This window comes from Macaca nemestrina, chromosome 15 (genome assembly GCF_043159975.1).
Source record: "Macaca nemestrina isolate mMacNem1 chromosome 15, mMacNem.hap1, whole genome shotgun sequence".
NCBI lineage: Eukaryota > Metazoa > Chordata > Mammalia > Primates > Cercopithecidae > Macaca > Macaca nemestrina.
In genome coordinates, this window is record NC_092139.1 from 108,083,324 (window position 1) to 108,109,407 (window position 26,084).

General features: G+C 54.4%; 2 protein-coding genes across 15 annotated transcripts in view; one reads left to right on the top strand and one right to left on the bottom strand.

Moving 5' to 3' along the window:
- The window catches only part of LOC105464400 (small G protein signaling modulator 3), a 36,182-nt gene extending 34,526 nt beyond the window's left edge, over positions 1 to 1,656 (top strand). For 10 of the 14 annotated variants that reach the window (XM_011712252.3, XM_011712253.3, XM_011712254.3 and 7 more), the window contains 5 exons: positions 180 to 250; positions 347 to 395; positions 484 to 569; positions 800 to 922; positions 1,016 to 1,226. In XM_011712252.3, coding sequence (XP_011710554.1) covers positions 180 to 250; positions 347 to 395; positions 484 to 569; positions 800 to 922; positions 1,016 to 1,208 — 522 coding nt within the window. In that variant the 3' untranslated portion in view covers positions 1,209 to 1,226. The other 4 variants (XM_071080626.1, XM_011712259.3, XM_071080628.1 and 1 more) reach the window with 3 other exon arrangements.
- Positions 1,657 to 1,830: 174 nt separating this feature from the next.
- The window catches only part of MRTFA (myocardin related transcription factor A), a 178,640-nt gene continuing 154,386 nt past the window's right edge, over positions 1,831 to 26,084 (bottom strand). The window contains exons 6-16 of the mRNA XM_071078933.1: positions 23,252 to 23,327; positions 21,480 to 21,641; positions 16,095 to 16,270; positions 15,428 to 15,577; positions 12,753 to 13,006; positions 12,310 to 12,481; positions 10,291 to 11,313; positions 9,342 to 9,377; positions 9,223 to 9,237; positions 8,873 to 8,933; positions 1,831 to 3,491 (exon numbers count right to left, since the gene is read on the bottom strand). Coding sequence (XP_070935034.1) covers positions 2,974 to 3,491; positions 8,873 to 8,933; positions 9,223 to 9,237; positions 9,342 to 9,377; positions 10,291 to 11,313; positions 12,310 to 12,481; positions 12,753 to 13,006; positions 15,428 to 15,577; positions 16,095 to 16,270; positions 21,480 to 21,641; positions 23,252 to 23,327 — 2,643 coding nt within the window. The 3' untranslated portion in view covers positions 1,831 to 2,973. The remainder of the gene's footprint in view (positions 3,492 to 8,872; positions 8,934 to 9,222; positions 9,238 to 9,341; positions 9,378 to 10,290; positions 11,314 to 12,309; positions 12,482 to 12,752; positions 13,007 to 15,427; positions 15,578 to 16,094; positions 16,271 to 21,479; positions 21,642 to 23,251; positions 23,328 to 26,084) is intronic.

The window sequence follows — 26,084 nt, forward strand, 5'->3', positions numbered from 1 at the left end:
CCCACCCTGCACCAGCCCTGCTGTGCCCCCCAGTACCCATCTTAGGCCCTTCCTGTCCCTGGGCCCCACGGAGAGGATGGGAAGAGCTGGCAGGGCAGTAACAGGTGCCCAGTTGGCCCCAAGGGCTTTGAACCAGCATCTTCCTGTCCCTACACTCACACCGTGTGCTGTTCCCACAGGCTGCAGGCCGGGAGGTCGAGAGAGATTTTGCCTCCGTGTATTCCCGCCTGGTGCTCTGTAAGACCTTCAGGTAACTGGGCCTGGGTTCCTCTGGTGGAGCCGCCTGCAGTGGGAGGGCGGGGTTTGACCCAGCCCCGGCACCCCAGGAGCTTTGGTGCCCCCTCAGGTTGGACGAAGATGGCAAGGTCCTGACCCCGGAGGAGCTGCTCTACCGGGTAAGGGGCCTCCTCTGCCAGACCCTATAGACCTCTCGAGGTTAGCCCGTGGGGGAGCCTGAGTGACAGTGGATGGTGCCGTCCCCAGGCTGTGCAGTCTGTGAACGTGAGCCACGATGCAGTGCACGCACAAATGGATGTGAAGCTCCGCTCACTGATCTGCGTGGGGCTCAAGTGAGTGTGGAAAAGGGGTTGGAGGAGAACGCTGGAGTAGGGGGACCCAGCCCAGCATCGGGAGGGTCCTTACAGGGGACCCTAAAGGACAAAGAACCTCAGGGGCTCAGGTCCTTCCCTGAAGAGGGTGGTCTGGGAGCTGCTGAGGGACAGGCTGGAGGCCTCTACCATGGCTGCAGCCAGAAGGGCCTGGAGCCGCCCCTGCTCCCCACTCCTGGCCATGTCCCCAGTGAGCAGGTGCTGCACCTGTGGCTGGAGGTGCTCTGCTCCAGCCTGCCCACCGTGGAGAAGTGGTACCAGCCCTGGTCCTTCCTGCGCAGCCCGGGCTGGGTCCAGATCAAGTGTGAGCTCCGGTGAGGACCTTGCTGGGTTTGGGGAATGGAGGTGGGTCAGGAAGGGCTGGCTGGGGGTGACAAGAGCCTCACCAACCCCCTCCTCACCTCTAGAGTCCTCTGCTGCTTTGCCTTCAGCCTCTCCCAGGACTGGGAACTCCCTGCGAAGAGAGAGGTGGGTGGTGTGGGCCTTGTAAGGCCTGTGCTGATGGAGCTGCCCAAACCGTTCACAGGGTGGCTGAGGTGGGGACACAGAGTGCTGGTGTCAGTGGTTAGGAACCACCCCAGCCACGCCCAAGGCCTGTGAGGTGAGGGGCTGCCCTGTTTGCAGGCGCAGCAGCCCCTGAAGGAGGGCGTCCGGGACATGCTGGTGAAGCACCATCTCTTCAGCTGGGATGTGGATGGGTGACCCCTCCTCCCCAGCCCAGCCTTGGGCCTGGGTCTGAGGTGGCCCAGGACCCCAAGCTGCAGAGCCCAGGGAAGAGCAGCTCCAGAGCCCTGGCCGGGGCCCCGGGATATCAGGCTGCCCCACTCCAGGTTCCCCAGCCCATCCCAGGTGGTGGCAGCAGAGGGTGCCCTGCCCTACCAGGGTCCTTAGAGATGCTCTGGGCCAAACCAGTTTGTACCAAAAGCCTTGTGAGGCGGTGGGGAGCCATGTCTGTGCCAGTCTTTGCTCAGGAAGAGGGAAGGGGATGGGGGTGACTAATAGGCTCCTGTCCTCCTTGGTTTATAAATAAACTGTCTGTGAGAACGTACCTCCTGTCTTCTGTACAGCCAGGGCTGCAGAGCTGTCTTCATGTCCAAGGCTCTGCCCTTCCTTGAGTAATCTAGAAGGCACTGCCTGGCCCCTCAGATGCTGGGACACAACAGGCCCAGGACCCCCACCTATGCCACCCACCCCTTCCATGGATTAAGATGCACTAACAGGCCTGTGTTTTTGTTTTTATTTTAAAAAGTTCACACACCTTCCCCATCTTTGTCCCAGCACTGGTTTTGGTGACTCCACCCCTACTCCCCTATGAGTCAGGCCAGAGTGTGAAGCCAGTGGCCCCAGGGCAGGAGACAGCCACAACCTCATGGCCATCTCTCAGCCCCACAGCAGGGTGAAGCTGGGCCCAATTCCCTCCTGTCCTAGGGTCACGCTGGCTGCAGTGAGGCGGTGGGGACGGAATGTGAGTGGGTGGAGAGCTCCTGGCAGGAAGGCCAGGTAGCACCTCTGCCCTCGTGGCACTGATAAGGAACCAGGAAGCAGGGCAGGTGGGGCACAGGCCGTGGCAGGGTGTCTACATGTCAATCACACGTGGGTGGGCCTGGGTAGCTGCATGCCAGACTGGGCACCAGACGGTGGCACATAGCTCAAGGGTAACCTTGCATCCAGTCCCTAGGAGCCATGGCCTTCCAGGCCCTTCTGTGAGAGTAGGATGGGAGGGAGTTGCACCCATCTCCTGTCCCCCCCCCCAAAAATATATGTCTATATGTATGTCGATATATAATATAGAGGTATATACACCTGTACAGAAAATTGTTGCCACCAACCACTAAATGGTTACACTACACCAAGACACTAAAATGGCAGGGAGCCCCATCCCAGGAAGCCCTGGGGTTGGCAGACATGGGGACTAGGGGGTAGAGGCCCAGGCTAATTTATCCCTTCACAGCAAAGCAGGGAACAAAAAGGAGATTCACCCCCTGACATGTCTCAGCCCTGGGTCAGAAGAGAAGCCTCCTGGCTGGGCTTTGGCTGGGCTTCACCTACCTTAGCCAAATTGTAGCCAGACAGTGCCCCTGACCTCAAAAAAGGTCAAGCTGAAATGGCCCTGGCCCTGACTGGGTATCCAAAACCCCAGCGTGAGAGCCAGGGCTGCTGCTTGACAGCTGCTCTCCTCTGCCCTGGGTGGGCCCGAACCAGGAGTAGGGGCTTCTCTGTTCTGGCCTCCCAGGGAAGGGAAAAAGCAGGGGCTGTGATTGTCAAGACTCACAACCATGTGGAGAGGCCGAATCACGCAGGAGCGCCACGCACCAGAGTGCCCTGGCTCCCAGCCCTGTCCCCACCCCAGTCTCAAGCCAGAGAGCTACAAGCAGGAATCCCAGTGCAGCTGCAAATCATGGCCATCAAGGAAGTCTGTGGAGAAGAGGCTGGGGGCTGTGGTGCTGAGGGGGGCCAGGCTCAGCACAGGACCACCTGACGACAGCTCCAGCCAGTCCATGCTGTCCAGGTGGCCATCAGCCAGGTCCAGGCCCATGGTGCTGCTGGGCTCAGGAGCAAAGTGCAATTCCGAGGTGTCCATGGGTGACGGGGGGTGGTCCAGGATGGCAGTGCTGCTCAGCATCTGGCTATGGAGGTCATCAATGAGGGAAAGGGGCTCTGGCCCCTCATGCCCACTGGTCAGCAGGGGCAGCCCCGTGCTGCTCTCCAGGAAGTCCTCCAGGCGCCCAGGGAGGGAGGGTGAGCCCGGCGGAGGTGGGGCAGCCTGGGGGAGCTCAGCAGAGGGTGATGGCTGTGCTGCCAGGGGGGACCCACAGGCTGTCTTCGGGGATGGCTTCTCCTTCCCTGGCAGGGACGGCGGCTCCTTGAAATCTGCTGAAATTTCTGCCAATCAAGACAGTAAGTGGATATCAGAAACCAAGCCTGTATATCTACATGCGAAAGAATGAAGGTGGACCCTAACCTCACACAATTTACAAAAATAAAATGGATCAAAGACTTAAATGTAAGAGCTAAAACTATAAAACTCTTAATATTTGCAAATCATGTATTTGATAAAGAAGTGATATCCAGAATACACAGAGAACTTCTAAAACTCAACAACAACAAAACCAAACTTGACTCAAGAATGGGTAAAGGACTTGAACAGACATTTCTCCAATTATATACAAATGGCCAGCAGCACATGAAAAGAGCTCAATATCACTAGTCATGAGGGAGACCACACAGTGAGATACATCTCAAACCCACTGGAGTGGCTACTGTAAAATTTTTAAAGAAAGTGCCGGCCGGGCGCGGTGGCTCAAGCCTGTAATCCCAGCACTTTGGGAGGCCGAGACGGGCGGATCACGAGGTCAGGAGATCGAGACCATCCTGGCTAACACAGTGAAACCCTGTCTCTACTAAAAAACACAAAAAACTAGCCGGGCGAGGTGGCGGGCGCCTGTAGTCCCAGCTACTCGGGAGGCTGAGGCAGGAGAATGGCGTGAACCTGGGAGGCGGAGCTTGCAGTGAGCGGAGATCTGGCCACTGCACTCCAGCCTGGGTGACAGAGCAAGACTCTTGTCTCAAAAAAAAAAAAAAAAAAAAAAAGTAAGTGCCGGTGAGGATAGAGAGAAACTGGAGCCCTTGTGCCCTGTGATAGAAATGCAAAATGGTGCAGCTGCTATGCAAAATAGTATGGAGGTTCCTCCAACATTTAAAAATAGAATTACTGGCCAGGTGTGGTGGCTCACGCCTGTAATCCCAGCACTTTGGGAGGCTGAGGTGGGCAGATTACAAGGTCGGGGGTTCGACACCAGCCTGGCCAACATGGTGACACCCCATCTCTACTAAAAATACAAAAACTAGCCAAGTGTAGTGGCAGGCGCCTGTAATCCCAGCTACTCAGGAGGGTGACACAGGAGAATCGCTTGAAACCGGAAGGCAGAGGTTGCAGTGGGCCGAGATCGTGCCACTGCACTCCAGCCTGGGCAACAAAAGCAAAACTCCATCTCCAAAAAAAAAAGATTTACCATATGATCTAGCAATTCCACTGTAGGGCATATACCCAAAAGAACTGGAAGCAGAGTCGCAGATGTTTGTACACAGGTGTTGAGAAAAGCATCATTCACAACAGTAAAATGTCATACCTGTCATGCCAGCACTTTGGGAGGCCAGGACAGGAGGATTGGCTTCAAGCCAGAAGTTTGAGCTCAGCCTAGGCAACAATGCAAGACCCCGTCTTTACCAAAAAACAACAACAAAAAAAGTAAATTTTAGGTGTATTTTACCACTTTTTTTTTTTTTTTGGAGACTGAGTCTCACCGTTGCCCAGGCTATAATGCAGTGGGGCAATCTTGGCCCACTGTAACCTCCACCTCCTGGTTTCAAGCATTCTCCTGCCTCAGCCTCCTGAGATTACAGGCACGTGCCACCACGTCCAGCTAATATTTTTGTATTTTTAGTATAGATGGGGTTTCACCATGTTGGTCAGGCTGGTCTCGAACTCCTGACCTCATGATCCACCTGCCTTGGCCTCCCAAGGTGCTGGGATTACAAGCATTATTTACCACAATTTTTTTTTTTTCCAGACAGAGTCTCGCTCTGTTGCCCAGTCTGGAGTACAGTGGCGTGATCTCGACTCACTGCAAGCTCCACCTCCCGGGTTGACGCCATTCTCCTGCCTCAGCCTCCCGAGTAGCTGGGACTACAGGCGCCTGCCACTACGCCTGGCTAATTTTTTTGTATTTTTAGTAGGGACGGGGTTTCACTATGTTAGCCAGCATGGTCTCCATCTCCTGACATTGTGATCCACCTGCCTCAGCCTCCCAAAGTGCTGGGACTACAGGTGTGAGCCACTGCACCCGGTCAATTTACCACAAATTTTAAAAAAAATTTTAAAATGTGCAAAGGACTCAGCCATTCTCCAATAGAAGATACACGAATGGTCAGGCAGCACATGAAAAGGTGCTCCACATCACTAAATTACAGAAATGCAAACTAAGGTACCACTTCACACCCATTAGGGTGGCTTTTATCAAAAAAATGAAAAGGAGTGCTGGTAAGGAGGTGAAGAAACTGGAACCCTTGTGTGTTGCTAGTGTGAATGTAAAATGTTACAGCTGCAGTAGAAACAGTTTAGTGATTCCTCAAAAAGTTAAACACAGAAGTTACCATACGAGGCTGGGTGTGGTGGCTCCCGCCTATAACCCTATCACTTTGGGAGGCCGAGGCGGGCACACTGCCTGAGCTCAGGAGTTCAAAACCAGCCTGGGCAACACAGTGAAACCCCGCATCTACTAAAAAATACAAAAAAATTGGCCGGGTGTGGAGGTGGGTGCCAGCTACTCGAGAGGCTGAGGCAGGAGAATTGCTTGAATCCGAGACGCAGAGGTTTCAGTGAGTCAAGATCGCACTACTGCACTCCAACCTGGGCAATAGAGTCAGACTACCACATGATCCGGCAATTCTAGCCCTAGGTTATGCCCAGAACTGAAAGCAGGGACTCAAGACAGACACTTGCACACCCACATTCACAACATCCAAAGGGTGGAAACCACCCAACTGTCCAGCCACAGATGAATGGATGAAGAAAATGTGGTGTATCCACACCAGGGGTACGACTCAGCCTTTAAAAAGAGTGAAATTCTGACACATGCTGCAACACAGATGGACCTTGAGGACATTATGCTGAGTGAAATACACCAGACGCAGGAGGACAAACTGATTCCACTTCTGTGAGGTCCCTACAATAGGCAAATTCATAGAGAAAGTGGGATGGGGGCTGCCAAGGGCTGCAGTTGGGGAGAATGGGGAGTTACTGTCTAACGGGTAGTTTCCCTATGGGGTGATATAGAAGTTCTAGAGTTGGCCGGGCGCAGTGGCTCAAGCCTGTAATCCCAGCACTTTGGGAGGCCGAGACGGCCGGATCACGAGGCCCGAGCAGTGAGCAGAAGGAAGGCTGAGGCAGGAGAATGGCGTAAACCCGGGAGGCGGAGCTTGCAGTGAACCAAGATCGCGCCACTGGACTCCAGGCTGGGTGACAGAGCGAGACTCCGTCTCAAAAAAAAAAAATTCTAGAGTGGATGGGGTGATAGCTGCACAACACTGAATGGACCTAATACCTCTGAATTGTACATTTAAAAAATGGTTAGAATTATTTCACTACAACTTAAAAAAAGAATTATGCAAAAACCAGGCCTGCTCCCCAACCCTGTGGGTTCCAGCCCCTCCTGGTCCCAGCAGAATGCATTCTTTGCCCTGCAGCTGCTCTCACAGGCAAGGAGGTCGCTCACCTCCAGCTGCCACCACCTGCCCAGACCTCTCTCCTCAAACACCTGCTTCTGGCATCACTGCCACCTCTTGGGCCACTTCTCAGTGTCCCTTTGGGGGCAGGCAGCACCCACACCCACCATTCTCCCTTTCTCTGCCATCTCTTAGAAGTTAAGAGTTCAAAGCCTGTTCCCTTTTCCTTGAACAATCTCTGGAGTAGCACCACCTTCCCTTGGAAACTCCTGAAGCTCATGCCAAGGCCTCTTTCCTGAGCACCCAGCCCAGTCATCCCCAAAGCAGGTCCCATACCTGCTGCCTCAGTGCCACCTACACTGGTGAGAGATGCGCCTCAGGCCCCAGGGACCTGGGGATTCTCCCTAAGGCTTGAGAATTGCTGACCTCACAGGAACACCAGTGACTGAGCTCGTCTTAAATTGAAATAAAATTCACACAACATCAAATCCACTCTGGTAGAGCTGTGGTTCCAGGCTGAGCTCCCGCTTTGCCTGTACCCCTCAGCCACTCCTCCTCCTCCAGAAGCCACTGAGACACGTGGAGAGAAGTCCGCACTCGCCGCCCAGGGTCGGCACCACACGCCCAGCCTTCTTGCCTGCTGCTGCCAGTGAGCTCCTTCCCAGGGCCATCTCGGGGTCCTCTGGGATCTTCCACTCCCAGCTGGGTCCCTCACACAGATGCACGCTGTCTCCCACCCAGCATCTGCCCTACCCTCTTCCTCCCCTCTGCAGAGAAACCTCCCAGAGAGCTCTCCATGGCCACCCCCAACCCTGCTCTCAGGCCTCTCACGGACTTCCTGTTGTGCCCATGACACCTGCTTCCGTGTCCAGGCCTCGGTCCTCAGCTCCCTTGGCCACAGCTGGCTTCCAGGACACCACACCCTGCCACTGCTTGTCCTCCCGACCCCTAAGGCTGGGCTCAACCCCGACCTCTGCTCCCCCACCTCACGCCCTGGGCAGCCTCCCAGCTCCAACTGCCAATCTAGATGCGACAACACCCCAACTCCTACATGCAGCCCAGACCTCTCTTACAAATGCCCCTCGATGTCAACTGTCCCTGTAAACCCTCCACTCATGACACACCCCATCAGCGACTGCACAATGTGGTCCCACACATGCCCCCTCCCCAGCTCACCCCATCAATGGCTGCTCCACCCTGGCCCTTCAGGCCACAGCCCTTGAAGTCATCCTTGGCTGTTCCTTCCCTCTCTCCACACCTCATCCATAAACACACCAACCTGGCTCTTTCCAAATGGGGCCGACTCCAGCTGTTCCTCCGCCTGCCACTGCTGCCTGCTGGGCCACAGCCCTGCTCTCCCACCACCCCCAACCTGGGGCTCCCTGCTTCTGCCCTTGCGCGGCTGCTATCGCTACAGCAGCTGGAAGGTTCCTGGGTCCTGCATCAGACCAGGCCACTCTACCCAAGGCTGTGCGATGGCTTCCCACACGATGGAGCCAAAGCCACCCTGCCCTGATGCCCAGGAGGCCACGCATGATCTGGCCACAAAGCCCTTCTTTCCCTTTCCTCAACTACACTCCAACTCGCCAGTCACTCCCAAGGCCGCACAGATGCACACAGCTGCTCCTGCTCACAGGAGCCATCCCGACCCTTCCCCACCAGGCTCCCCAGACCTCTCCCTCCCCTCCGTTTTTGTCCTAAGGCTCCTCTCGGATCTTCCATATGATCTGCTTATTTCTTCTACTTGTTGTCCACCTCCCCAGGCTGCACTGTGAGCTCCACAAGGGCAAATGTCTCTTCTGCTCATTGGCAGGCGAGGGCCTTGGGGCAGTGCTCCCTGCTGAATGAAGGACGACACCTTCCCTGGTCCTCTCATCCAGGCCCTGGAGACAGGAGGGCTCACAGCCACCACTGCATCCACAGTGCTTGCCCAAGACCAGTCACGCATGGAAGCATTCAATAAAAACAAACCAACCCAGGGCTAGAGACACCTATGAACAGAGAAGGCTGTCAGGAGGCAGCAGGGGATCTGGGGTTACCTCCGCTCTGAATGAGAATGTCAAACAGGTCGTCCATCTGCTGGCTTGAGGAACCATTTTCCTGCGGGACAAAGAAAGAAAAAAAAAAGATGAAACTCTTGAATGGGGGCTCCCAGCCTGAACTATGAATGAGGCCCCTCCCTCTACCAGAATAAGCAGCCAGATCCACAGCACCCACGGGCATGTCCGGACTCCTGGTGCCCATCCCCCAACGGCCCACTCCCCAAGGCCTCTCTGACCCTGAAGCTGGGCTTCACCTGCCCCCTTTTCCTGCAGCTGGGGCTGTAGGAACCTCAGCCCAGCAGCCTAGGGCAGCCGCCCACAATGGCCAGGCCCAGCCCCCTCCTCACCTGCTGTTTGGGCTGCTGGCTCCATAGCCAGTGCCTTCACAGCCTAGGTCCATCTGCAGAGGCGGCAGCACTGGAGAGCCAGGCTGGGATGAGGCTGAGCAGCGAGACTGGGAGAGGACCAGTGGCCAGGATGGAGAGCCAGGCTGGGATGAGGGCTGGACAGGAGAACAGGGAGAGGACCAGTGGCCAGGGGGCTGGGGGTACAGACCTGCCTTGTAGGGGTGAGGGGTGGGGATAAGGCCAGGGCCTCTCACACTCTAGGAGGGCAGATGGGGGGCACTGGCTTTTAGGGAGCTTTTGTGAAAGCCACTAGGTAAGAAGGAATACAGGATGGGGGACCCTCAACCCTGCAGGGGGTGCCTGGCCTCTTGAGGTTTGGGAGAGGTCTCTGGGCTGGGCTGGTCACTCCCTGAGATTTCTGCAGCTTCTTTCTCTGCTTGGGTCTGCTCAGGGACCCCCATCTCCTATCCTGAGGTACCTGTTCCTGTCACTGTCTCCTCCACCCCCAAGTTCTGCAGGACCACAAGGCTACATAAAGCCTTAGGGCAGCCTCACCTGTGGCCTAGGCTGAGAGAAGGTCTGCTGGGGAGCTTTCTGCTGCTGACACCTCGGTGGGGAGAGCTGGCCTCTCTGAGGGGAGGACCCTGAGCTGGATCCTGGCCAGAGGACCCCACAGCCTCTCCCCAGGGCAGGCTACCTCTGACCTTCACTGGCCACTCCCCACAGAGCAGCACTAAGGCAGGCCCAGCCTGGTGTGGGCTGCTCAGGAGTCCTCTGCTGAGATGCAAAAATGTTCTAGTCTCAACAGCCAGAGAGGTGGAGAGCTCGCCAATGGTTCCACCCTACGGCTAGGGGGTCTCAGGCAGGTGCCTTAACTTTCCTAAGTCTCAGTGCTCCCCGTGGTGAGATGGGGATAACGACCGCTCATTTCAGAGGGTCGAAAGGAAGATTAAACGAAGCAAACACAAAATGCCCAGCACGAGGGGACCCCTGGCCCACGAGGGCTGCAGCGAGACGCTCTTCCCACCCTCCTCTGGGCCCTGCCCAGTTCCTCCCATACCCAGGTACCTGCTGGGGGCTTCCACTGGACAGGCCAGGGCTGTCTGCATTCTTATTGGTCACGGTGAGGACAAGGTGGGTCCCTGTGGAGTCAGTGATGAGGGTGGGAGGTGCAACCCCCTTGATGAGGCCAGGGCCCTGAGGACCCAGAAGCAGCTGGGGGGCGGGGACCGGCTCGGGCTCAGGCTGCACAGCTTCCTGCTTCACCACCACGGACGGGGGCCCCGGGGCCGCAGCACAAGGGTCTACATGGTTGGTGGTTGGGGCCACCAGGCTGGGGCTGAATGGGTGAGCAGGGCCCAAGGGCTGTCGGCTCAGTTGGCAGCTGGAGAAGCTGTTCTCCTGCTTCACTGGCATGCCGAGAGGGGCAGGGGTGGGGACAGGAGTCGGGGCGGGCTGCTGGGCTCGCTTCTCCTGCTCCAGCTGCAGCCTGAGCCGCTCCACCAGCTGCTGCTTCTGCCGGAGCATGCGCGTCAGCTCCTCGATCTGCTTGTCCTTCTCCTGCAGCATCTGGTCCTTGTCGCGCCCCTCTAGCTCTGCCCGCCCCCCAGGGCTCAGGCAACAGGACCCGGCCCGGGGGCCCTCTTCCTTCACGAGGATCTGCAGTGGCGAGGCCTGCAGAGTCAGCTGCGTCAGGGGAGACGTCACCATCTCACCAAAGGTGTCCCCGGGGGTGGAGTTTTCATCGCCGGTGCTGAGCAGTGAGCGCTCTGAGGGGGTAGGAGACACAGGCGGTGTGGAGCCTGTGCTGCCAAATTTCACCACTCCATTGCTGGTCACCGTGGCCACCACCACCTCAGTTGGGGCCAGGCCTGCTGCCACCAGAGCTGGCCCTGTGCTCAGCCGGGCCGCCGGGAAGGCTACCACCACCTCGCCAGCCTTGTGCAGGATAGAGGTGGTGGCAGGGGCCTTGGGGGCTCCTGGGACAGGGCCGATTTGGTCTTGGTAGGCTCGAAGGCGCTCAATCAGCTCAGTTTTGGTGCCTGAGACGGGCAGTGATCGCAACTTCAGCTCCTGCTTCAGCTCTGCCACCTGCAAGGCAGTCAACAGTCAGGGAGGCCAGGGGCAGCTGGACACAGGGCACTGCGTCCAGGCAGAAGGGCACTTCAGATGCATCAACTACCCTAATCCTCCAGCACCCTGGAGGGCGCAATGCCCCCCACCACCTGAGCCAACAGCATCCTCCCTTTCATTGTTCTCACTCTAGCAGGGACCTGGTTAAAATGCTCCCCACCTATGCAGGCAGTGGGGGCTGGCACATGGTGCCCACAGCTGTCCCCAGCCCCCAACATGGTGCTTGGGCTCAATAAATCTTGAATGGAACAGACTGAATTTTGCAGAAGAGAAAACTGAGCTCATGAAAGTAGGGCCCAGCCTGGTTCAGAGAACAAGTTCTCAAGGGAGAGCTTGGTCCAGTCAATCTTCTGATGGGGCAGAGAAAACACACAAGGCACTGGGCATGACCCACTCCTCTCCAAGGCCCTAGGACGGAAGCCAAGTCTGTGACCCTGATCACAGGCCACTCTCTTTCCAGGCAGACACTGCATCTGAATAGCACCCTGAGCTCCGCATTCACCAGCAAAGGGGAAAATGCGAGCAGGGTTGCTACTGGACAGCCCGGTCTACACTGACCAGGTCTGCGACTGTGGACAAGCTTCTCCTCCTGTCAGTGCCTCAGCTTGACCATCCTCAAAGGGACACCCATCCCCACTTCTCACACTGCATGTACCATACAAGTCCAGGAAGATAAGAGACACACGACTGCCTGGACAGATGCCGGCTGTGCTGCCAACAACAGGACCCACCACGAGGAAGCTGGTGTCACTCGCCATGACCACCTCCAGGCAGCCTCGGAGCTGTGTCCAAGGTGCCCCTGTCTGATGGGGACCAGAGCCTGGAGCCCTGCGCTGCCTTCCACGATGGTGGGTCCTAGGCTGGATGCCTTCCCTGCCTAAAAACTAGCACCCAGACAGCCCCTGTGGGAAGGGCCAGGCTGGCAGTGGCTCAAGTTTTCCAGTGGCTGTGTACCTTCATGTCGTCCAGGTTGGCTGGCAGGGCTCCCGGCTTGCCAGTCAGTGAGGTGCTGTTCTGACGTGCCAGCCCACAGGGCCCAGGGGCACCTGAGCTGGAGCTGCTATTGGTAGTGGAGAGGCTGCGTACTGGGGGGGTCCCGCTGCTTCCCAGGGCCTCACCTGCTGACCTGAGAAGAAAAGGTGGAAATGAGCACCCATCCAGCATCACCCGTGGCCTCTGCAGGTGGCAGCCCAAGCCTGGGCTGCAGGGTTGGGTACAGATAGGCATGGGGCAAGGGCCTAGCAAAGGCTAGGGTGGCTCTGCCTGCAGACCACTCTGTAGCATCCAGACCAGAGGGTCCTTAAAGATGTGGGGTTCAGCTCCACCAGATCTGGTACCTGCCTGGCTCAGGGTGGCTCGGGAAGGGCAGGGGCAGGTGGTGGCGAGTGGGTGCCTACTTTGGCGGGGCAGGCAGGATGGCCTGGTAGTTGTGGTGCTGCTGCTGCTGCTGGTTGAGGATCTGCAGCTGGAGGAAGAGCTGCTGCTGCTGCAGGATCTTGGCGTAGGATGAGTCCATGGGGGGTGCCCCCCTGTCCTGCTTCTGGTCCGGGGGGATGTACTGGTGGTACTTGAGCTTCTTCACCTTTGGCTTCAGCTCCTTGGCCTTCTTGCTGCGCTGTGACTTCTCACTGGCAGACTTGGGTTGGCTTTGCTGAGGGCACAGGAGACAGGGTGCCATTCAGGGGCAGCCTCAGGCTTCTCGGTGTGGGGCTGGCAGCTCTCCCCACGCCTGTGTGGCTTCCGAGAAGACATCTCCATCCACACTTTGCCCATTTCCACAATTCCCCATGGGACCATACACTCCGTTGAAAGCAGAAACATGCCCAGAAATGTGCCAGGCAAGGGGCTGGAGTGACAAAGAGGGCTGTGCCTGGCCCCTGGCTTAAAAGAGCTTCTAGCTTGGAACGTAAATCAACCAAATGTTCGAGCACAGACATCACCATGACCCCAAGCCAGAGTGAACACAAGGAGGTAAAACCCAGCTGACTGATGGAGCTTGGGCTGCACCAGACCAGGCACTTTACAAAGACGGAGCCACGCAAGCTTCTCAAGAACGCTGCTTGCTCTTTTTGGGGCTGGGGGGAATCCTGCCAGGTAGGAACTGTCATGTCTACTTGAAAATGGTGAACAGGCTCAAAGAAGTCACTTGCCCGAAGTCACAAGGTGATCTTGTTCTTGTTCTAACACAGGACTCCAAAAGCTCCTATTCATGCCCCCAAAGACCTCCAGCTGGCACAGCTGCTGGGCCAGGAGAGTCAGAAGACCCAAACTGACCAAGGGCCAGTAGGCGATATGTGGGAGGCCTGTTCTTGGAGCAAGGAAGGGCACAGTTGGACAAGGTGAGTTAGCAAGGGAGTGCCAGAGAGAGACCGCGGAGAGCTGAGAAGTTTTGAGCAGAGAACGGCAGATAGAAGCGTACAAGGCTGGATGTAGGAACGGGTGGCATCTAGACCTTGTGGCAATGAGGACCGAAAGGAAGGTTTGGGCAGGTGACCCACTAGTGGAAGAACAGACAAAGTGAACATGTGGCAGGTGAGGAGTGACCCCAGAAGAGGTTCTGGTTTTGCTGGGAGCATGGGAAGGATGGAGAAAGGGCAGGGCTGCCAAGGCTGTGGGGCCAGGATTGTTCCAGAAGAAGGGAACAGAGCCACAGAGAGCCTCTGAGCAGGCAGAAGTACAGGCAGAGGGAGAGAGGGGGCAGAGGGAGAGAGGGGGCAGAGGGCAGAGCCTAGGGAGCACCCCCAATTAAAGGGAGGAAGAGGGAGGCAGGGAAAACACAACCAAAGAGAGAGAACCCCAATAGCTGGGCCAGGAGCACAGCGGTGGGGATGGACTTGGATTGAGGCCCCTGAAGATAATGTTTCAGTCCACTGGTGGGGTAACTGAAGAGATGTGTAGACAAAATACACAGACTCTTCTTCCAAACGTGGGAGGCAAAGGAAGGCAACAGGAGTGTGAGGAGAAGCACGCTGGAGGGAGGAACTCTGTGGAAAAAGCAGGGACACCTGTTGACAGTGAGGAAGAGAATGCAGGTGCAGGAAAGGCACTGAGGAGGCAGCGCCTGGGCAGGCAGCACTGAAAGCAGGCGTAGGCTGGGAGGAGAGGCCACTCACTGCTCCCAGGCCTGAAGGAGGAGACAGTGACATTCAGGAAGCCATAGTGACTTTCTGACATGGAGGAAGCAGGAGACAGCAGAGATGACAGGGTCATGTGCAGAGGCGGGACTGGGGATGTCACCACGGGACAGAGCCAGGGAGAGTCACAAGATGGGCAGGCAGCTCCCAGAGCTAGTGGGGCCCTTCTAAGGCCAGAGCACGAGCGCCAGACAGCCCAGGCTACAGACTGTCGGCCTCTCCTGAGGCTCAGATGGCTAGGGGTTGCCAAGCCAGGCACAGGATCTGTGTGAGGCGAGAACCTAGAGAGTAAGAAAGGACAGAGCAGAAAGGGTACAGGTGAAGCAAGTCAGGGAGGCGTGGGCCAGGTGGAGGTGTGGGGTTGCGGTCCCTGAGATCCTGGTGGCCAGGCAGTTCTGTGGAGCAGGGGGGACCCTGCATCAGCTCTTGGTGCAGCTGAATTTAACAGCAGACGCCTGAGTCCATGAGGCCAGTAGTGCCCAGCACAGGGTTCCCCACACCGACGACAGTAACCCCCGCCTCCTGCCGGCATTTCAGGTCAGGCCTTGGAGGAGGAGAACACTCAGTGACACCTCCTGCGTGCCTCTGGCCACGTCACTTCACTTCTCAGCTCCTCTCTTGTAGCAAAGGGCTCTATTTCTGCCTCACGGAATTGTTGAGTGAACAAGACATAATGTGTGGGAATGACTTCATGGACGAGAGCAGGAATGAGTACCTGGAATGCCCAAGACCAGCCCACAGCCACCAATAACTGGTGGCTATGATCGCAACAGCCAGTGTTATGTCGGACAGCGGAGAGAACAGGAAGAAACTCCCAGACCAATGGGAGAGGACGTGCACCACACCCCCTGCAGCTGTCCCCACAGCTGGAATGAAGTCACAGCAGGACTCCAAAGGGCACCAGGAAGGGGAGGGTACAATCACTGGCAGAAATGTACCTTAATGAGCGTGGGGGTGGGCTTGGCAGTGGGGACAGTGGTTCCATTGGTGAGGCTGGGAGGCAGCAGAGGTGGGGGAGGCAGAGGAGGCTGCTCTGCCAGGAAAAGCATTTCTCCGGAATCCGGGCCCATCGGAAGTTGAGACACAACCTGAGAGGGAAAAAGGGAAGTGAGGACATGGCCACCTCCAGGCAGGGTGTGCCCAGCCTGCCCTGACCCTACACAGGGTCCTCAGACGCCACCACTGTCAGAGGGCAAATGGTGGGCAGAGACTGGGGGAGGAGAAGAGCAACCCCCAGGGTGGCAGGAGGAGCTAGGAAAGAAAGAGAGAAGGCAATGAAAAGGTCACAGAACTGAATATACTCAAGAAAAGCAGGCTGCTCCAAATAAATGAATACAGACTGGGCCAGTGAGGTTTGCAATCCCACTACAAAGCAGCCGTGGCCAGCGTCGTCCTCCACCTGACCTCTGGCTGCTGGAGAGGGGCCTCTGCCCACATCTCCCACCAGCAGGGAGCCCAAGCAGCCAGCACCTGAGCAACTAGGGTAGCGTCCCCCTGGCTTCCCTGTGCCAGAGCAGAAGGCATACCCTGGCCCAGGAGAGAGACCTTACTCTGGGCAGCCCTAGCACCTTGGAGCTGGGGAAGCATCTGGAAGCACACACTCACCTGGGTGGGGGATGCAGAGGTGGCACTGGGCAGTGGTTCGCTGACTCGGGCCTCCAGGGGTGACGGCACAGAACCCTGGGACTCATGGCTGGCAGGCTGCTCGGGGGATAAGGCATCGCTGCTGTCCTCATCGAAGGAAGAGCTGTCTGCGACTTTGGGATAGTTCACCTGGCCCACTGAAACCCAAAGCTGGTATGAGATTCCACCTGCAGCCCAGGGCACAGGTGAGCAGGGACAGGCCTGGCCCACAGCCCACACGCTCTGTGAGGCAGGCAAACCAAGGAGACTAGCAGCCAATCTGCTTTCTTGGTCTAAAAAAGCTCTGGTCATCATCATGACCCTTCAAGAGAGGCCAGAAAGGTCTCCTAGGCCACCAGAGTGACCTCATGGGCTGAGCAAAGGCCTCCTTTAGCCTCTTGCTTGTAACTCTATACTGTGTTTAATCTTCAATGTCAAGTTGTCCCTCCCTCCCTTGCTCCTCCCTAGGAGACCCGGGCTACCTTTCCACCTCAACCATCTCCCTATTGTTAAAGGTACTCTGTGTCTTCATCCCACACTGCACAAAACTCTCTTCTTCCCCCATGATGCTTACAAACGGGGCAGTGAGGGCTCTGAACCAGCTAACGAGGGACCAGAAAAGCCTGGGTAACAGCCCTGTGAGTGTAGCTGAATTCCCCAGAGGCCAGGAACAGACTAAGGAGCCTGGCTCTGGGCTTCAGATGGAGGGTATCCCAGAAAGGGGATGTTTGCCTGCACAGGTGAAATAGAGGAGGTGTGGTGACCTCCTCTAGAGGCCAGTGGCTCGCAGACACCCAACACCTGGGTAGCAGGGGCACCAGAAGAAAACAGCCTGCTGGCTGTAACTGCCCTGACCTGACCCACTGCCAGGCTCTGGATGACTGTGAGTACGTGTCCTCCTGAGGCCAACTGGGAGGCAGAGGCAGGGAAGGAGGGCGCAGCACAAAGCTTCTGTTCCATGGGGTCGCAGTGGGAAGGAAAGATGGGAACAGAGGCAAGGAGGCTATTTCAAGAGTCACTGTCAGAGCCACCGGCTCAGCACTGTCGTGGGAAGAGGTGGGGGTAGCAGGTTCCCAGCTGATCTGCCATCCATGCAGAAGGAACTGAGGCAGTGGTGGAGGCAGTGGTGGAGGCAGTGGTGAAGGCAGGGGTGAAGGCAGGGGTGAGCTGCCGCCCAAGCCTGGGGAAGTGTGCTGTGTGGGAAGACCCCAGGTAAGGAAGAGGAACAAGGCACAACAGCTCAGGCTGGGTTTGTCCATGCAGTAGCTCTCCTAGCAGCTCTTCCCCTCCAGCCAGGACCTGAGGTTCTCTCCTCCCTCAGGACCTGGGAAGGACGCATCTGAGCTTCTTCCTTACTGGCGACTGTGGTGGTGGCTTGCTCCTCCGTCCCCTCATCTGTCCCAGCAGGGGCAAGTATGCAACACACAGAATGGGGCTTGCTGACCACGTGTACTTCATGCCAGACACAAGGCTAGATTTCCCCACTATCTCCTACTCCCAGCAAGGGCACCTGCTTTGGTACAGCAGCCCCAGGGCGGCCAGTACTGACAATGGTGAGTGAGGGTGGAGGAACTGTAGCTTCCACCAGATTAGTCCAACCCAAGGAAGCTGCTGGCCATACTGTGGAAAGCCCAGGGCTGGTACAGGCCAGGGTCACTACAGACTATTTCTCTCTCCACTCACAGTCACATCCTGGGAACAAAGATGGGGCCCCTGCCCTCCAGGAGTTTATGGTCCAGTTGCCTTGGAGCCCCATGAATGCTCTGCTAGACAGAAAACACAGAAGCTGAGGGCACACTGAGGAGAGATTCAGGGAAGTCTTCCTGGAGGAGAGGACTTAGTGTGAACCTTGAAGATAACTGAGGGGCCTGGAGGAAGGGTCGGATGGGGAGGTTAGGTGTGTGGGAAAGACCCCAACCCCCATCAGCCCTTTTCTCAGGCCTCAGAACGGTCTGCTCCCCCTGCTCCCACTGCCCGCTTCCTTCTCACTCATCTGAGCCAAACTTCCTTCCCAGCTTTGCCTCTCCTATGTGAGCCAAACCTCAACCTCAGTCGGGGTTCCATTTCCTCGTCCTCCTCCCTCCTCTTCCTCTGAAGGTGCCCATCCTCCCAAGTCCTTGACTCTTTCCTCTCAGCCCAAAAACCTGCTCCATTGCACCCAGCCTGAAAACCCCTCCCTAAGCCAGGACCTGCCTCTGTTTTCCTTCTCCACAGAACTATTGAGCAAATGAGCTACATTTGCCATCACTGCCTTCTTCCCTCCTACTCAACTGTACAATCTGGTTTTTGCTGGCAAATGCTCTGTGCTCCTTAAAGTCCCCAACAATCACCCCATTGCCAAATTCCTCAAACAAACAAGCACAGGTCTCCAGGCCACTGCCCGTGTTGTTCCCTCTTGTCCCTCTGTACCTTTTCCACCTGGCAAACTCTGATCCAGCCCCCAAAACACGCTATAGTGTGGGCACTTCCCTGGCCACCAACATCTGTCCCCATCCCTGAGAGACGTCCCTCTGCTGAGCTCTCACAGCGCTGACACACACATATCCATTGTTACACTGTCCATTACAGCAGCTGCCAGCTGGTCTAGAATGAGTGTTATTGCTGACAACAGCAGCAACCATTGTGTGAGTCTCTCTAGGCACCAAGGACCAGGCTGGGCCCTTTATATTCATCATCATGTGTGATCTTGCAAGCAGTCGCACAAGGCAGGTGACTCAGAGACAGTGTTGCAGGGCCATGGCCTTCCTACTAGGCAGCACTGGCATCTGACTGGGAACCAGACTCAGAAGTCAGTTGTTTATACATTAGTCTTCTCACATCAGACCCACGTGAATTCTTTGAGGGCACAAGTCATATTTTATTCATCTTTGTGACATCAGGACTTCACACGGCCTGGCACACTGCTGACTCTCGGCACACATTTATCAGACTGTGGCTGGCTGCAGCATCTAGAACTGGCTTGGCCCCTACACTGGCCTATAACTTGGGACTGCTGAGGAACACACAGAGGAAACCACTGAGATGAGGCAGGACGAACGCCAGGGAAAATCTGTGAATTATAAGGGCTACTATATCAACATGGGGAAAGGGCTCCTCCGGGCTCAGTGTGGGCCAGCCTACAGTAGGGTGGCTACAGTGCAGAGGAGGCCCTAGAAACTGCCAGTCGCCTCTAATCAGGGCCCAAGGCCTAACTCAGCATGCCCTGGGGGTCTGCTGCAGTGTTTCCCCTCTGCCCAAAACTAAAACTATGTTAGAGGGAAACCTGAGCCTCTTTCTCTGAAGGCACAGCTGCCTCAGGAGGGGCAGGCAGGTGCTGTCTTGTCAGGGATCGGGTCTTGGGCCCACTGCAGCGAAGGAGACAGGTCTGTACCAATTATCACCAAAATCGAAGAGTAGGATAATAAATATATTTGGTTTTTATCCCCCAGTTCTCATCACAGAGCAGCTAAAATCACAGAGCAGCTAAAACCCTTGGAATTTCCTTAAGGTCAGGAGTATCTTCAGTATCTTTTTCTACAACACCTGAGCTTATGCTAATGTGATGATCTGGGAGAGACTAAGGATTGGGCCAGTCACCACAGAGACCAAGTGATTAGAGGATTAGAGGACTGGAACTACCAGCCCATCCACCAACCTCCAGGAAAGTGGGGGTGGGTATGTAGGATGTGGAGTGGGGGCTCTGAGATCAAGCCTATAAAAACTCTTGGATAACAGGATTTGACGTGCTTCTCTAGCTACTGGGAGGGTGAAGGCCCGGAGTGGGCAGGGAAGTTCCAATACCACCACTCCCCTGGCACCCCACTACACTGTGCCATCTGCCCCTCCCTCTGGCTGTTCCTCTGCCTCCTTTATAATAAGCCAGCAAATGTAAGTGAAGTGTTTCCCCGGGTTCTGTGAGCCACTCTAGCAAATTATCAAGCCCAAGGAGAGAGTATAGGAACCCCAATCGATAGCTAGTTGGTTAAAAGCAAATGTAAAATAACCTGGGGCGTGGGACCAGCATGGGGAGTGGGGCTAAGTTTTGTGGGACTGAGTCCTCAACCTGTGGGATCGGACACTCTCTCCAGGTAGACGGCATCTGAAAAGGGCACCCAGCTGGTGTCCACTGGAGAACTGCTTGGTATGTGGGGAAACACCATGCCAGAATACCAACACCAGAAGTATTCTGTATTGAGCGCAAATAGAGAGAAAAGAGGCTTTTTCCCTTTTACACTAAAGGAATGAAGTCCAAACTCCCAAGTGTGCCAAGAGGCCCTGCACATCCTGGACTGTGCTTACCGCTCCCACCTCGTTTTTGTTTTTGAGACAGGGTCTCACTCTGTCGCCCAGGCTAGAGTGCAGTGGCACAATCATAGTTCACTACAGCCTTGAACTCTTGGACTCAAGCGATCCTCCCACCTCAGCCTCCTGAGCAGCTGAGACTACAGGTGTGTGTCACCACAGCCAGCTAATTTTTTTATTTTTTTGTATAGGTGAGTCTCCCTACGTTGCCCAGGCTGGTCTCAAACTCCTGGGCTCAAGTGATCCTCCCACCTCGGACTACCAAATCACTGGGGACCTGGCCTCCCACCTCTCATCTTGATACTCTCCCTTCCAGTGCCTTCTCATCAGGTCCTAGGGTTGTTCTCCCCATCTGGAACACTGTCCTCCTCTCCCTTGTCCCACCCCCTCCCACACGCTTTCACGAATTCCTACTCATCCTTCAGCCCCAGGCTTGGCTTTCACCTCCTCTGACAGCTGCACCCCTCCTGATGCAACCAGGTTGGGTGCCCCTCCTCTGTGTTTCCAGAGTACCCTGTGCTCCCTCCAGCACAGCTTCTCTATCCAGCACAGCTTCTCTATCTTGCCTATTCACCTGCCTATTACCTGCTCCATGAGGCATGAGCTCCATAAGGACAAAGGAACTTGGTCTGCCCTGTGGGGCTATGGTCTTAGCACCTAGCACACTGTTTGGGTCCATCAATATTTGTTGAGTGAAATATCTGTGGAAAGGGCCAGTCTCCAAGAAGAGATTTCACTAATAAAAATGAAGAGTATTACACAGATTTCTAATTCCTGGCATCTCCACACGTTCACACACACTAATCCTGACATCTACCTACTCTGTGAAAGAGGAAGCAATCCGAGTTTACAAACATGGAAAGTGAACAGCGCAAGGCCTGTTATTTACTTAATTACTGTTGTATGTCCCTGTTTCTTAAAGCAACAGGCACTATCCCAAGTTCACACAACCTGTGCATGAGGCTCTCAAACTCTGTTAAGAAGTCAAGAGCCTCAGCCCAATTCTGCTTCAGCCTGGCACTCCCTCCCCATCTCCCCTCCTGCATCTCAGCTGCCTCTCATGCAGGGTGGCTGGGTCCTCCTCACCAATGATGGCTTCCTTCAGGCTGGACTCAACAGGAAGGATGTTCTTCTCCACCAGCTCCATGGGGCCAGGCCTCTGTGCAATCTTTTCATTGAGGTCATCGGCTAGTCTGGCTCTCTTCAGCTTCAGCTGCTTGGCCTGGAGGGACGGCTCAGCCGAGGTTTCTGCCCATGGGAGAGAAAGGGGTGCAGGAAGATATATGAGTGGATGTGGTTCTGCCCTGGGAACTCCAGAGCAGCTCTCCTTCCTCCTGGGCAAGAGCAGAGACTGTCAGAATGGAAAGCATATCCCAAGCAGAGAAGAGTGGCCTGCCTTGAAGTTTCACAAAGACAAGACAACGGGTTCCCACTGTGACCTGGCAGTGCACGGTCACACACAATTACAACCAGGCAGAGGCAAGCTCAGAAGACTTTCTGAGGTGGAGCTACAGAATGGAAGCAGCACCAGATGACAGAATGGTCTCCACTCTCCCTCAAACTTGCTGTGTTACTAAGGCGATTCACATCTCTGCTCTGGGTTTCAGTGCCTTTGTCTGCAAAATATGGGACTCAGAATAGAAAAGTTCTCTTCCAGCCCCTCAAACAGCTCAAAACTAGACAAACAGCTGGGCGTGGTGGCTCACACTTGTATTCCCAGCACTTTGGGAGGTCAAGGCATGTGGATCACCTGAGGTCAGGAGTTCAAGACCAGCCTGATCAGTATGGTGAAACTCTGTCTGTACTAAAAATACAAAAAATAGCCAGGCATGGTGGCAGGTGCCTGTAGTCCCAGCTACTCGGAAGGCTGAGGCAGGAGAACTGCTTGAGCCCGGGAGGTGGAGGCTGCAGTGAGCTGAGATTGTGCCACTGCACACCAGCCTGGGTGACACAGCAAGACTCCATCTCAAGTTTAAAAAACAAAACAAAACAAAAAAACACTAGACAAACAATAAGTAAATATATTTATGCTGCTTCCAGGAGCCAAAACCTTTTCTTCACTAAAAATGTGGGAAGACCGCCAGGCACAGTGGCTCACGCCTGTAATCCCAGCACTTTGGGAGGCCAAGATGGGCAGATCACTTGAGGTCAGGAGTTCGAGACCAGCCTGGCCAGCATGGTGACACCCCATCTCTACCAAAAATATTAAAAATTAGCTGGGTGTGGTGGAGCTCGTCTGTAATCCCAGCTATTCGGAAGGCTGACGCAGGAGAATCGCTTGAACCTGGGAGAGGTTGCGGTGAGCCATGATCACACCACTGCACTCCAGCCTGAGCAACAGAGCAAGACTCCATCTCAAAAAAAAAAAAAAAAGGGCAGGGGGGTGGGAAGGAAGACGTGTGCAGCTGGGGCCAGGTATACATCTAGAATAATATTAGATGGAGCATGGTATATCACAGACAGTCAAGCGAATGACTGACTGAATGAATTAATGAGTATAAAAAAGTAAGTGTATTTTAAACACAGATTTTAGATTAGGCATGATGGCTTGCACCTATAATCACAGTGACAGAGTAAGACTCTGTCTCAAAACAAAACAGATTTTGGCAGAGAGAAACAATCTCACACCAAGGGATGGTGGGACCCTGGAGAACAGGCCAAGCCAAACTAAGAGCGTGTGACTGTGCTTGTTGAGAGTCCCTCAGACCAGCGGCGGTTACCATGGCACAGCTGTCATACTGTGTTAAGGCTCTGGCTTACCCACTGCCAACAGAAATGGGAGAAGAAAGAAGCAAGAAGGAAATGGGTAGTGCGGTGAGAACTGGGTCTAGATGAAAAAGCAATTCCAATCTCCACACCTTCCAAAATGTGCATCCTGACCAGCTCCGATCTCTCCGGGCGGGAACGAATCTTCCGTTTGAGATAGTCCTCTGTCTACAGAAAAAACACACCAAGAAACTCTCAAATCCAGGTACACAGGCTTATGGCATGGACAGGATCACAAAAGCAGCCTTGGCCATGGTGGCTGCTGACCACCTCTGCACCCCCACAACCTTAACTTGATGATGGCAGGGTCCAGAGGCAAGAGGAGGCCTGGAGAGAGCACATCAAAATCCAACTGCGCCTGCCAAGGAAGGGTGCCATCCTTCAAGACCATTTGTCTCTCTGAGGCTGGACTGACAATATATCTATTAAAAACTACTATTTCTACTACCATAAAAGTAATATATGTCCAGCAAAGAAAATTTAGAAAACTAGAAAGAAAAATAAAATTAAAAAAACTTTAATCAGCCACCGTTAGTATTCTGGGATATCTGTTTCTAGTTACTCTTCCACGCAGAAAATAGGCTTAACTTTGCAGAGCTGTAATCATACTGAATATTATTTTATATCCTGCTTTAAAAAATGTAACATTGGGCCGGGCACAGTGGCTCACACCTGTAATCCCAGCACTCTGGGAGGCCAAGGTGGGCAGATCACTTGAGGTCAGGAGTTCAAGACCAGCCTGGCCAATGTGGTGAAACCCTGTCTCTACTAGAAATACAAAAATTAGCCAGATGTGGTAGCTGGCAACTGTAATCCCAGCTACTTGGGAGGCTGAAGCAGGAGAATCACTTGAACACTTGAGGTGGAGGCTGCAGTGAGCCAAGATTGCCCCATTGCACTCCAGCCTGGGCGACAAAAATGAAACTCCGTCTCAAAAAAACAAAAAAACTGTAACACTGCATGATCTCATGAGTATTTTCCATTCATTTTGAATGGCTGCCAAATGGAATACTAATTTTGATACATGATATCAAAGCTCTAGTTCCTCAAAGTCCAATGTCCTAATTTCTGCATTTATGAAACTCTGGGCAAACTACACTAGTCCCTCAACAGTCACAGAGCCATCCCACCAAATGGGGCTAATTATAATATATACGGTCCCCCAGATCTGACTCTACAGAGTCTGTGCTCTTAACCTCTGCACCAACATTTTCAAACCATAGAACATTAGCGGATCAAGACCAGCAAAGGATAAGACAGGCCAGAGAACACTAGGAAATGAAGCCTCGGAGGACATTATATATAGTAAAGGAAAAGACTGAAAAAAAAAAAAAAAAAAAAAAAAGGCCTCTCCTCACCTAGCCATCTGCCGCCTTGGTGTTCTGGCCGGGCAGCTCTGTGCTAGCCCAGCGGTGGCTGAGCAATCCAGGAGATGGTTTAAAGTGGCTGTGGGCTCTGGGTCTACCACCCCATGTGCAGTGGGCAGAAGTACTGCCTCAGCTGCAGCAGAGAGTGGTAAAGCAGGTGTCAGGTGCCGCACGTCTTCACAGACAACAGAGGAAGGCTTATTCTCTAAGCCATCTGAAGCTCTGACCAGTGGCCATGACTGAGGTAGAATACAGTACTGATTAAGAAAATATATGGAGGAGCTTCTGGTTTGCTAAAGGCATGGAGATGCTAGGAGGGTGACACACCCACCTGGAGAGGGCACAGAAGCTCCTCGTCCCTTCCCACATACCTATGCATCTCTTCTACCTGGCTGTTTCTGAGTTGTATCCTTTTTTTTTTTTTTTGAGATGGGGTCTCGCTCTGCCGCGCAGGCTGGAGTGCAGTGGCCCGATCTCAGCTCACTGCAAGCTCCGCCTCCCGGGTTCACGCCATTCTCCTGCCTCAGCCTCCCGAGTAGCTGGGACTACAGACGCCCGCCACCGCGCCCGGCTAGTTTTTTGTATTTTTTAGTAGAGACGGGGTTTCACCGTGTTAGCCAGGATGGTCTCAATCTCCTGACCTCGTGATCCGCCCATCTCGGCCTCCCAAAGTGCTGGGATTACAGGCTTGAGCCACCGCGCCCGGCCGAGTTGTATCGTTTATAACAAATAGTAAACATATTAATGATGTCAAATGGCTGAAACCTGACTACCTAGAAGCTACTCTGGACTGGTTTAGAGGGTACAAGGTCTCTGACGGAAAACCAGAGAATTTTCAGGGCCAAATTTAAAGATATGGATTTTGCAACTGATATCCTTAAAGGCATTCATGACCACTAAAGCACATTTGTGTCAAAGAAAACTGAGGGGAAAAATCATTTTGACCAGGTACAGTGGTGGATGCCTATACATCCCAGCAATTCAGGAGGTCAAAGGTAGAAGGATTGCTTAAGCCCAAGAGTTGGAATTCAGACTGGGCAACACAGCAAGATCCCACCTCTAAAATTACCCAAAAAAGCAAAGCAAAGCAATCAGCATCTCTGACTCCCTCAAGTGTGATCCTGACATAGCTGAAGCCATGGTGGATGATTTCCCACCACCATGTATAGCTGCCTATGCAGCACCAACAGATGTGGGTAGCTGGTTCCAACACCAGAAAAAGAAATGAAACTTCTCTTGAATACAAGCTGATATTGCTGTGTCTTATTCATCTGGAAGTATGAGATGCAAAAGTAGCAGCTTTTCAAAGCTTTAAGCTTTTAGAATTAAGTAAAGCAAATTCTGCTGTAACCAATCCAATATATTCATTTTTCATATCTCAACTAAGATAATTTTTAGTACGTGCGTAAATATGGAAGTAGTTATTGTAATGTGGAAGTCATCTGTGAACAGATGTGCATGGTAAGCAAATTGAGTGTTAGGTTACCACGTGTTAGGAAATAAAATCATTTTGCTTAAAAAACAAATCTAGAATCCACAGACAAAGGTTTGAGTCCCA